This window comes from Geotrypetes seraphini, chromosome 6, assembly GCF_902459505.1.
Source record: "Geotrypetes seraphini chromosome 6, aGeoSer1.1, whole genome shotgun sequence".
Lineage (NCBI taxonomy): Eukaryota > Metazoa > Chordata > Amphibia > Gymnophiona > Dermophiidae > Geotrypetes > Geotrypetes seraphini.
Genome location: NC_047089.1, coordinates 210387427 through 210400442, shown reverse-complemented (window position 1 = coordinate 210400442; position 13016 = coordinate 210387427). Strand labels below are relative to the sequence as shown.

The 13016-nt window shown below is 44.7% G+C and overlaps 1 protein-coding gene across 12 annotated transcripts in view; it reads left to right on the top strand.

Annotated features, from left to right (window-relative positions):
- Nucleotides 1–13016, top strand: part of LETM2 (leucine zipper and EF-hand containing transmembrane protein 2) — a 171128-nt gene that overhangs the window by 75183 nt on the left and 82929 nt on the right. For all 12 annotated transcript variants that reach the window (XM_033948609.1, XM_033948608.1, XM_033948606.1 and 9 more), the window contains one exon: nt 1160–1580. In XM_033948609.1, coding sequence (XP_033804500.1) covers nt 1160–1580 — 421 coding nt within the window. The remainder of the gene's footprint in view (nt 1–1159; nt 1581–13016) is intronic.

The window sequence follows — 13016 nt, the reverse complement described above, 5'->3', positions numbered from 1 at the left end:
TACCCCCGCCGTCTCCCTGTGCCTCCGATGATTCCCCCTTTACCATATTTACGAAGGCCGGCCACAGGGATGCCTCCTATGGGAGGGACTTAAGCATCCTGGGCCAGTCAGAGCCTTAGACCCCTCCCTGGCGCATCCCAGGATGCACCAGGCAGGGGAAAGCCCGCCATTTTCAAGAGGTGGACCTGCTGGCTGGAGGTAGGAGGCATCCCTCTGGCCGGCCTTTGTAAACAAAGGTAAAGGGGGGTTGTTGGGGAGAGGGGGTATACATACGGTGGCGAGAGGAAGTGAGCATCCCTCCTGCCAGGGGAGGAGGTGTTGGGGGTTGTTTGGTGGCAGGAGGGGAGTGGGCATCCCTCCTGCTGCTGGAGGGGTATCGGAAGGGGTTTGCTTGACAGCAGCAGTGAGAGGGAGTGGGCATCCCTCCTTCCGATCTTCAATTTGGGGTCTTTTTAAAAAAATTATTTGTATGTGTGTTTTCTGTGCGTGTGCTGATTGCTATCACCAGTGATCGGCATATGCAAATTTAGCGACTCTCCGCGAACCTCATTTGCATGTGTGGCTTTTTCAAGAATGACTCGCCGTTTTGAAATCGTTACAGTAGCAGCCCATCGGATTTTACTGTGAACATTTGAGAATCTTCCCCTCAGAAGCTTTCTCTCTGCTGCTGCATCCTGCCTCTAAAGGGACAGGAAATTGAAGCGAAGGGGAAGTTTTCAGGGCTACTAAAGGCAGTGTGCTTAAGTTGCTGGTGTCCTGAAGATTGCAAGTTGCAGTGTGAGGAAGGGAGAGAGTGGTACTAGATCCTGCGATGAGAGAAATGTTGCACCCGATTGGGATGGGTAAGTGAGAAAACTGTCAAATTGGGAGGGGGGGGGAGAGAAAGGAGGAGATAGATGCACAACCAGGGAAGGTAAAGTTAGAGGCGAGAGAATGCAGCCCATGGGGGAGGGAAGAAGAAAAAGATACTAGATTGGGGGTGGGGGAGATATGCCAGACCATGGGGGAGAGGAAAAGGACTGTTAGGTATTTCTTTTGAATTAGGAGTGCAATGAAAAAATTATTGAACCACTAAGGCTTTCTTGAACCGATAAAGTTTGTCTACTCTTAAATTCTAGACATTCTTAAATCATTTTAACAATTTATTTCTGTGTTTTAGAGGACCATTCAATTTCATGCATACCAGCTGCTGTCCTTATGCCTTGTCTGCTGCTACATTTCTTCGTTCTCAGGATGTCTGCCTAACATATAACCAGCCTTTGCTGCCCTCCTGCATCCTGGTTAGTGCACACACTAAAGCAGTACGGATGCTGCACTCATCCAGTCATTGGCACCAGGATCTTCCAAATAATCCAATGCCTTCTAAAAGTACAGCAAAACAAGACCCAGAGAAGGTTAAGCCCCAGCCAACCAGTAACAGATATGTTGCTGTGATTAAGCTTTTGTTTCGGAAAATTATGAAGGAACTGAATCATTACTGCCAGGGATTCCGCTTGCTGTGGATTGATACCAAGGTTGCAGCCAGAATGGTGTGGCAGTTATTACACGGGCAGGTGTTAACCAGGAGGGAGAGACGAAGGGTGTGTATGGATTAACTTTCAGCCCTTGGAGGCCATCCAACATTTTCATATGTGGGTTTTTTCAGAACTTCAGTAAATATCAAAGCATTTGCACACCCAGATATGTCATGTTGCTATAAGAGTCTGAGAATATATTTGGTGTTCTTTTAGGCTTCCATGGCTGGCGTCATGATTGTAGCAGGTTTCCGGGTCTTGCCATGTTGGTGTAGAAAGAACCGACGTTTCAGCCATCATGCTGTGGCTTTCTTCAGGATATGCTATGTGTCTTTTATATATAAGGGTTCACGGACCTGATTGACAACAGGGAAGTTTGTTGGTCATGAATTTGAATTTTGGCAGGAAAGTTAGTTGGAAATCAAGGATAATTGTCAGAAAAGAGAATGGGACTTATGAGATGGAGGGAAAAAGCGTTCTTGACCTCCAGTGGTCTTCTTTCTCCAGGGCTTGTGAATAGAGCTCTAAGAATTTGTAACATTCAGGAAACATTCAGGAAGAAAAGGACACCCTCCAAGACACTTTCTTGTTAATGGCTGCAGCAGAAGGGCTATCTCCTGAGTCCTAAAATTTATGGACAAACCGACCCAGAAAACCAGCAATGACCAACAACCACCAGAGGACAATACTGCATCAGAGGAAAAAATGGTAGTACTCCCTTATGTGTAAAGAGTAACAGATCGCATAGGGAAACTACTAAGGAAAATGAATATCTAAGCAGCCTACAGTGCACCACAGAAACTTGCATCTGGACTTACCTTATATACTCGAATATAAGTCGAGACCCCCATTTTCCCCCCCCAAAAGGAGGAAAAATGGTTGACTCGAATATAAGATGGGGGCTTAATATTCAAGTGCCATACCCTGCCAGGATCTGCACCCAGTGTCCTCTACCTCACTCCCTGCCAGGCTCTGCACCCATCCCCCCTTGCTCCATGCCAGGCTTTGCACCCTGCCTCACCTCCCTACCCCTGGTGGTCTAGTGATAGGCCGGGACAGGAGGGCAGCCTCCTGTCTCCCATCCCGGCCGACTAACTTTTTTTTTTTCACCCCTCCCCTGGCGCATGTTTACCTTTTGCACCATTTTTAATTCCTGGTGGTCCAGCGGTGTACGGGGCAGGAGTGATCTTTATCCCAGGACAAGCAGGCAGCATATTCTCAACATATGGGTGATGTCATCCACGGAGCCCTGATGTGGACAGCTTCACAAGCAGACTTGCTTGAAGAACTTTTTAGAAAGTTCATGACTTCTGCACCGTGCATGCGAGAGGGCCTTCCCGCCCGATATGGGGCGCGCGTCTCCTCAGCATCTCTTCAGATCTAAGTTTTCCGAGGAGCTGAGAAGCACTCGCTTCAAGGCTCTGAGCGAGAGTTAATGCTACTTGTGCCTTCTCTCACCGCGGCTCATGTATTTTCTTTACAGGGTCACTGTGTTATCTGCGTATTTTGATTTTTTTAAAAGTTTTGTTTGTTTTTTCAATCGTGTCACAGCGAGGCCTACTCCACGGCCTCAGCCTGTGGGCTTTGATTTTGTCGTGGCCGTGTTTCATTCCATATCCCGGCCGATCACAGGGTTCAAGAAGTGTAGCCGGCGTCAATGCACGATCTCCATCACTGGCCCACATAAGTGTTATGTACAGTGTTTAGGACCTGACCATCATCTGGAGTCATGCGCCCGCTGTGCTACACTTCAAAATTGAGCCCTTAAACGTCGTCAAGTTCAGGTTGAGAAAATCTTAGGGGGAATGGATCTGTATTCAACTAAAACCTTGACCCCGATTCTGAGCCCAACCTCGACTCCATCAAAGTCTTCTACGGGGCAAAACTTTCAACCTTGACCTTGCTCAAACTTTCCTTGATGGGGAAGTCTTCATCTTCAGGGAAATCGACTAAATCTTCTCCCGAGACACCTTAGTGTCTCTATCAGGTAAGATAGCTAAGCCAACCCCTCCGAGGCTACCCAGGAAACGTGTCTCAAAATCGAGACAACACTCTTCCTCGAGGTCGTCTTCCTCGGAGTCTATTGCCACACCAATTGTACCAGATCCAGTGGTCTTGGTGCTGGCTTTGCCGAATATGTTGGAAACTATTCTTCATTAGGAGTTTGGTAACAAGCTTGCCAAATTGACTCCTGCCTCGACCCTGCTTCCTGCAGTCTAGCCTGATCACTCAGCAGTATTACAAGGAGTCGAGTTCTTGAGAGTGCCTCAAGCTCAATCTATACACTCTATGCAAGGAGTTGAGTCCTTCAGAGTGTCCCGACATCGTTCTCAAACTTCCAGTCCCACCTCTCCACATAAGGTGTTGTCTTTTTCGAGGCACAGGACGAGGACTCCTCGACATTCATCTTCGAGGCTGGATCCGACTCAATCACAGGACCATGATTCGAGGCATAGTTCTCCACATCATTTGTCGAGGCATTCATCGAGGCCCAGGTCTTCTTCTTGAGATAGGCCTCGTTAATCAAGGCCTTGAGACTCTTCGAGACCACCAACTCCTTTGTCGAGGAGATCTGTTGTAGAGCCTCACCATTCTCGTCAGTCGAGTTCATCTCCTGTGAGGTTTTCTTCACTAGCTGGTTTTTCAAAATAGCAATGTTATGCTGCTTCGACTCATTTCAGAAGTAGGAGTTTGTCTTCATCTTTGCCTATGGCAGGGGTGTCCAATGTCGGTCCTTGAGGGCCGCAGTCCAGTCGGGTTTTCAGGATTTCCCCAATGAATATGCATTGAAAGCAGTGCATGTAAATAGATCTCATGCATATTCATTGGGGAAATCCTGAAAACCCGACTGGACTGCGGCCCCGAGGACCGACATTGGACACCCCTGGCCTATGGAATCAGATCTCAGGTATCAATACTCCAGAGGGGCTTCACTTTCGTTCTCTGCTATGAAAGGTACCTTGAGGGGTTCTCATTCACCTCCTCAATGAGGTCATACCTCTTCAGATCCGGTGTCCATTACAAAATTTTTATGCCAAATGAGTAAATATCTTAACATCACTTTGGAATCTGACTCAAAATACTCTTAAGGAGTATTTGGAAGAACTGGGTATGTCTCATCTTCCTAGGGATTCTCTCAAATTACCCATGAATGGAATTCTTTCTCAAACTTTCAAAATAAATTTTGATACACCATATTTTGTTCCCGCTGTGCCAGCAAAGATGGAATCTTGATATAAGATGGTCCTTTGTAAGGGATTTGAGAAGTCTCAATTATCCCATCAATCTCTTCTCGTGGAATCTTCTTTAAAAAGGACCAATCCTGCCAAAGTTTATGCCACCGAGAGGGCAGGACCATGGACAAGTTTGGTCGTCGGCTGTATCAAAATTCAATGATGACAAACCGAATTTTGAACTATAACTTTGTCTTTACTTATCTGAAGCATTTAGTCAACGCCATGCCTGATTTTTTTTTTCAAGTATCTTCCTCAATATCGACTTCCAGAGTTTCAACACATGCATCACATTCTGGGTCAACTTCGCATGCATATGGTTCTAGCTGCATATGGTGTTTGAAATGTCCTCTAGAGTCTCTGCATTCTTGGTGGTGATACGCCGTCTGGCCTGGATCCGCACCGTAGATATGGACCCGAATCTACAAGATCGACTGGCCAACATCCCATGCCAGGGCAATGAGTTGTTTGATGACTCTGTTGAGGCAGCTACAAAGCGCTTATCTGAGCATGAGAAGTTGTTTGCTTCCATAGTCAAGCCAAAGCCTTCCACCGCTAAGGGTTATAGGCCTCCTCCATCTTACTAGAGGTGTTTTCCTCAAAAGCCAGCACCTTATTCAAGGCCACCTCCTAAGCAACAGCAGCGGCAGCATAAACCTCAGACCACTGCTGCACCCAAGGCCTTTCAGTCTTTTTTACCATCTAACACAGAGCATAACCTCGGTCGTTCTGCTTCTGTCCTCTCCTCTCCCCATTGGTGGCTGTCTCCATCATTTTTACCAATGATGGAAGCTAATTACATCCGACCTCTGGGCCCTCACAATCAGGGATGGTTACTCTCTTCACTTCTTCAGATTCCACCAGATCTTCCCTCAAGAGTGTATCCTTCCAATCCGTCACAGACCACCCTTCTTCAGGAAGCTCAAGCTCCGCTTTGTCTCCTTGCTATCGAGGAAGTTCCTCGAACAGCAGAGCACGGGGATTTACTCTCGTTACTTCCTTGTCCCGAAGAAGACGGGGGATCTGCGACCTATTTTGGATGTCAGAGCTCTCAACAAATTTCTTGTCAAAGAAAAATTTCAGATGCTGTCTCTAGCATCCTTGTATCCCCTTCTAGATCACGATTGGTTATGCTCTCTGGATCTCAAAGAGGCTTACACTCACATTCCCATTCATCCAGCCTCTCACAGATATCTCAGATTTTGGGTGGGGAACCGTCATTTTCAATACAAGAGTGCTACCCTTCGGCCTGACATCATCTCCCAGAGTGTTCACCAAGTGCCTAGTAGTGGTAGCAGCAGCTCTGTGCAACCATGGTCTTCAGATTTTCCCACAACATCTCAGGGGGTTATTGTAGCGACCCAACGGACTATTTGGTTCCTCCAAAGTTTGGGGTTCGAAATCAATTTTCCCAAAATCCCAGCTACAGACCTCTCAGACTCTATAGTTCATTGGAGCTGTACTGAACATTTTGCAACTCAGAGCTATCTAGAAGCTGGAAAAAAGGGGGTGGCTTAGCGATAATTTTAAAAGAATCATTTGATTTTAATAGGATAGATTTTAAAACTACAGAGGAACTGGAAATTTTAACTTGTAAGGTCACTAATACCCAATTGGAAGAGCCATTATTTGTGACATTATTTTATATGCCCCCTAAAAAATGGACAAGTGCTAAAGAAGAATTTTTTGAGTTTCTCACTGCTAACACCTTAAGGGGATCGTTTAACTTGTTGTTAGGCGATATAAATATACATTTAGAACAAGTGGGAAAACCAGAGGTGATTGAAATTTATGCGTTTTTAACAAAACTCGGTTTTATAATATCAGATGCGGAGGAAACACATGATAAAGGACACCAATCAGATATAGTTAATTTTTCACAAAAAGAAATTCCTGACCCAAAGATTCAATATCGTATAGGGGCCTGAGAGAAATGTATATGGTCAGATCATTACATTTGCAATTTTGATTTATGTTGGCAAAAGAAGCAATCCTTTTCAAAATACACAAGCAAAAACACAAAGATGAAAACAATTGCTAGTAGAGGCATTATAAATCCAATTGACTCTTGGGCTCATTATGAATTATATCCCAAAATTAAGGAAGAAAAGAACTTCCCCACAAGATGGGGAAAGTTTAGCAAGGAAGTGTAAGTAACACCATTAATATAGCACCATTCCAACATACAAAAAGAAAGAGAGGATAACAAATGAGTGGTTTGATTCTGAACTACTAGCTTTTAAACAGGAACTGAGAAAATTGGAAAGCATTTGGCATAAATCAAATAAAGAGGAAGATAAAAGAAATTGGAAACAAAAAATGAAAAAATATAAAATTTTGATTAAAGAAAGGCGTTCAAAACACTACACACAAAAAATAGGTACATCTAAAATAAATAGCAGAGAATTCTTTAAGCTGGTAAATAGGTTAACAGATAAAACTCGGGTCCTGAAAAAGGACAATGAATGCATTCCATCGGTTGAAACCCTTGCCAGTTTTTTCAATAATAAAATTTTAGATTTAAGAGCAACTATACCTTTGCCTTTGTCTGATTTTGAATTCCAATTTGGATTTCATGAAAAGGAGCCCAGAGTGGACATGCTCTGGGGTCATTTCGAGTTCCCAAATTGGCATCAATTTCTAACCTTGTTTAACAAATACACCAAATCAAACTGCTTGTTGGACGAATGCCGTTCTAAGATTATGAAAATTGCAGCACCAGATTTTAAAAGGGACTTATTTAATTGGTTAACAAGTACTCTTACCAGAGGGTTATTTTATGAGGAAATGGGACACATCTTGATTACACCTATCTCTAAAGACCAGAAGAACTCAATTGCCCTGAAGTCCAATTACAGGCCCAATAGCGAGTATCCCCTTATTTACCAAACTACTGGAAGGATTGGTCAACTTGGAACTAGTGAATTATCTAGCAAAATATAACATTCTTAGTGAACATCAATCAGGATTTAGAAAAGGCTTTAGCACTGAGACAGTTTTAGCTTCAATTCTTAATCACCTTTACGGTCTTTTTAGTAAAGGTACCAGTGCCCTGAACTTGCAACTAGATTTTAGCAGTGCTTTTGATCTAGTTGACCATGAAATAATGTTACACTGCCTAGATGCAATGGGGCTTTCGGGAAGAGTCTGGAACTGGTTTCAGGGTTTTCTGACAAAAAGATCATACCAAGTGGTTTGTGATGGGAAATACTCTAGTTCCTGGAAAAACTCTCAAGGTTCCCCGTTATCACCCACTTTAGTCAATATCTACATCTCATCCTTAGGACATTTATTACAAAAGTTAAATCTAAAATACTACAAACATGCCATGATTTTCTTAGCTCCTCGGTGGCCCAGACAACCTTGGTTCTCCCTTCTACTTCAACTCAGCAGCAGGGAGCTACTACTTCTACTAGTTTTTCCATCTCTGCTTACACAGAGTCAGGGGTCTCTGCGTCATCCCATCCTGCATTCTCTGCACCTGACAACTTGGTTCCTTTCAACATAACTGCCAATTTCCAGTTCTCTCAATCTGTCAAGGACATTCTAGAGTCTTCCAGGAAGTCTTCTACTAGGCAATGTTACAACCAGAAGTGGACTAGTTTTTCTGCTTGGTGCACCCTTCATCACAAGGAGCTTCAATCTACCTCCTTGTCTTCAGTTCTGGATTACCTGTTGCATTTATCTCAATCAGGTCTCAAATCAACATCCATTAGAGTCCATCTCAGTGCAATTGCTGCTTTCCATCAGAGGGGAAACCTTTATCTGCTCATCCTATGGTTTCCAGATTTATGAAAGGATTTTTCAATGTCGAGCCACCTCTCAATCCGCCTCCCATGGTTTGGGATCTCAGTGTTGTTCTTGCTCAGTTGATGAAGCCTCCATTTGAACCAATGTCTACGGCTCATCTGAAATATCTCACTTGGAAAGTGGTCTTCCTCATTGCTCTCACGTCTGCTCGCAGAGTCAGTGAGCTACAAGCTTTAGTAGCAGACTCACCTTTCACAGTATTCCATCACGACAAGGTGGTCCTCCGTACTCATCCTAAATTCTTACCAAAAGTATTCAGAATTTCATCTCAATCAATCCATTGTTCTTTCAGTGTTTTTTTTCCAAAGCCTCATTCTCATGGAGAAACAGCTCTTCATACTCTGGACTGCAAGCGTGCTTTGGCCTTCTACTTACAAAGGACTAAGCCACAAAGATCTTCTACTCAACTTTTTGTCTCCTTCGATCCAAATAAGTTGGGACATCCCAGTTTCCAATAGAATCATCTCCAACTGGTTGGCTGCTTGCATCTCATTCTGCTATGCTCAGGCTGGACTGCATCTAGAGGGTCGAGTCACAGCTCATAATGTTAGAGCCATGGCGGCATCTGTAGCTTTCCTTAGATCTACTCCTGTTGATGAAATCTGCAAAGCTGCCACTTGGTCCTCGGTTCATACCTTCACATCTCATTATTGTCTGGATTCTTTTTCCAGATGGGATGGCCATTTTGGCCAGGCAGTATTACAAAATTTATTCTCCTGAATTGCCAACACTCTTACCATCCCATTCTGGTTAGTTTAGAGGTAAAAATATTAAAGTATAACTAACCAATGGTTAGTTTGGAGGTCACCCATATGTTGAGAATATGCTGTCTGCTTGTTCTGGGATAAAGCACAGTTACTTACCTTAACAGGTGTTATCCAGGGACAGCAGGCAGATATTCTCACAACCCATCCACCTCCCCTGGTTGGCTTCTTAGCTAGCTATCTGAACTGAGGAGACACGTGCCCTACGTCGGGCGGGAAGGTACTCACGCATGCGCGGTGCAGCAGTCACGAACTTTCTAAAAATTCTTCAAGCAAGTCTGCTTGTGAAGCTGTCCGCATCCGTGGATGACGTCGCCCATATGTTGAGAATATCTGCCTACTGTCCCTGGATAACACTTGTTACAATAAGTAACTGTGCTTTCCACTCCTTGCCCCATGCTGAGCCTCTCCATCCCCATTCCCTTTTTGTGGCCAGAGGTGCACCTGACGGGGCTAAGCTCTTCCTGCTTGGCCCCGCGCTGCTCTCTGAATGGCTGCTGCCAGTTAGTGCGGTACGAGAACTGACGGCGGCCATTCAGAAAGCAGTGTATGGCCAAGTAGGAAGAGCTTGGCCATGTCAGGTGTGTAGCTGGCCGCGAAAAGGGAATGGGGACAGAGAGGCTCAGCACGGGGCAGGGCACGGAAAGATAGTTTCTGCCCAATATACCGCTGGACCACCAGGGATTAAAAATGGCACAAAAGGTAAGCATGTGCTGGGGAGAGGGGGTTAAAAAAAAAAAAAAGTCAGCTTGGACAGGAGAAAGGAGGCATCCATCTTGTCCTGGCCTGTGTATTGTCCAGGAGGAGGTTGGGTTGATGACCAGAATATAGGACGAGACCCTCATTTTTGGGCCATATTTTTGGCCCCAAAATCTCATCCTATGTTCAAGTATATACGGTACACATATGAAAGACCGGTTGCCTCTGCACCAAACCCCTGATGTATATGAAATCCCATGCAGTTGTGGATGCACTATAGAGGAAAGGCTGAAAAAGCACAAGAGACACCACAAGCTATACAACACAGAAAAATTAGCTGTAGCCCTCCATGGCAGGGAAACTGGTCATACAATTAGTTTTGAAAACACAAAAGTCCTGGAGAAAGAAGACCACTGGTGGCCAAGAAGAATCAGAGGCAATAGAAATTGCAAATCACCCTAATAATTTCAATGTAGATAAGGGGTGTCAGTCCCTCCTTGAGGGCCACAATCCAGTCGGGTTTTCAGGATTTCCACAATGAATATGCATGAGATCAATTTGCATGCACTGCTTTCATTGTGTGCTTATAGATCGCATGCATATTCATTGGGGAAATCCTGAAAACCCAACTGGATTGCGGCCCTTGAGGAGGGACTTTGACACCCCTGATGTAGATAAAGGGCTCTCCATAAACGAAGCATGGCAACCTCTCATCCAAAAGAAATTTAGTGCAAAAAGGACTGGGGCCGAGGACAAACACCTTTTCCCTCCATCTCGCAAGTCTCATTTTCTTTTCTGACAATCATCATAAGAACATAAGAATTGCCGCTGCTGGGTCAGACCAGCGGTCCGCTCAAGTGGTGGCCCCCAGGTCAAAGACCAGTGCTCCAAATGAGTCCAGCCTCACCTGCGTACGTTCCAGTTTAGCAGGAACTTGTCCAACATTTTGATGTTTCGATCATTTCCCCTCTTTTCAAGGGAGAAGAGGCCCAGTTTCTCCAATATCTCGCTGTACGGCAACTCTTGCAGCCCCTTAACCATTTTAGTCGCTCTCCTCTGGACCCTTTCGAGTAGTACCGTGTCCTTCTTCATGTATGTCGACCAATGTTGGATGCAGTACTCCAGGTGAGGGCGCGCCATGGCCTGGTACAGCAGCATGATCTGTTCGTGATCCCCTTCTTAATCATTCTTAGCATTCTGTTTGCCCTTTTTGCCGCCGCCATGCATTGCGTGGACAGCTTCATCAACTTGTTGATCAGAACTCCCAAGTCTCTTTCCTGTGAGGTCTCTCTAAGTACTGCCCCGGACATCTTTTATTCGTGCATGAGATTTTTGTTACCGACATGCATCACTTTACACTTATCCATGTTGATCCTCATTTGCCATGTCGATGCCCATTTCTCCAGCTTGATTATGTCACGTTGCAGATCTTCGCAATCCCCCTGTGTCTTCACTACTCTGAATAACTTCATATCGTCCGCAAATTTAATCACCTCTCTCGTCGTACCAATGCCCAGATTGTTTATAAAGATGTTGAAGAGCACGGGTCAAAGCACCGAGCCCTGCGGCACCCCACTGGTGACGCTCTTCTAGTCTGAGTATTATCCATCTACCCCCACTCTCTGTTTCCTATGCTCCAGCCAGTTTTTAATCCATGTGAGTATTTCACCCTCGATTCCATGGCTCGCAATTTTCCAAAGTAGTCGTTCATGTCGAACGCCTTCTGAAAATCCAGATATATAATGTCGACCGGGTCGCCCTTGTCTATCTGCATGTTTACTCCCTCGAAGAAGTGCAGCAAATTCATCAAACAAGATCTGCCTTTGCTGAAACCGGGCTGGCTGGTCCTCATCAGACCATGTCCGTCAAGGTAATCAATGATGCGGTCCTTTATCAGCACCTCTACCATCTTTCCTGGTACCGAGGTCAGACTCACCAGTCTGTAGTTTCCCGGATCTCCCCTCAAACCTTTTTTGAGATTGGCGTAACATTCGCCACCTTCCAGTCTTCCGGAATCTTTCCCAATTTGATTGACAGATTGGCTATTAGTTGAAGCAGTTCAGCTATAGTCCCTTTCAGTTCCTTGATTTCAGATCCTGGATTTCCAATGAACTTTCCTGCCAAAAATTCAAATTTCTAGACCCACAGGCTGCCCTGTTCTCAATCAGTCAGCCCAACAAATTTCCCACCAAAAATTCAAATTTCTTGACCTACAGGCTGCCCTGTTCTCAATCAGGTCCATGAACCCACTATGTATATATAAAGAGACACTGGAGACATCACAGCATACTCTGAAGAAAGCACAGCATGATGGCTGAAATGTCAGTTCTTTATACAAAGACGCGGTGAGACCTGGAACCCTGCCATCAATATATTTGGTTGCTGAGCGTTAAACATTAGCAGGAGTTTTCATGATTCACAAGGTGTACTGTTGATGTACAAAGCAATGTTTCATAAAAGGTTATGTACCTGTTAAAATAAATCTTTGTTCCTGTTCACTTTATAGGGAAAAGGCAAGATTAGAGCAGAAAACACATTAGTTTGATCTCTTGCCCTGCTCTGCTAGTACTATTTGGACTCCAGTTGCATTGTGAAAGTATCTGGAGCCTTTTCTGTTTGAAGAGATTCCAAGATCTCTATTTAGGAGGTGGGCAGATGGGAAATGAACCCTGTTTTGATGCATTATGGTAGAGCTGTTAACAGCTGGTATAGACTGAAAGTGGTTGCAAGTACTACTTAATGGAGTTCTTCCCAAAGTTTTGTCTGGTATGATCTCATTTTAACACTTAAAGTTCTTGTGACTCAAACTGGTGAGAAAAATAGCAGGACTTCACTCCCCTCCTTCCGCTTAACCAGAGTAAGAAGGCAGCAGCTACAGCAGCGGTAGCAATACAAGCAGCAATTGGCACGGGGCCCTGTACTGTATATCGCTGTTCAGTGACAGACCATGGTACTGTTTAACAGAAATCCACACGACAGAAGGGGACAAAATTTGT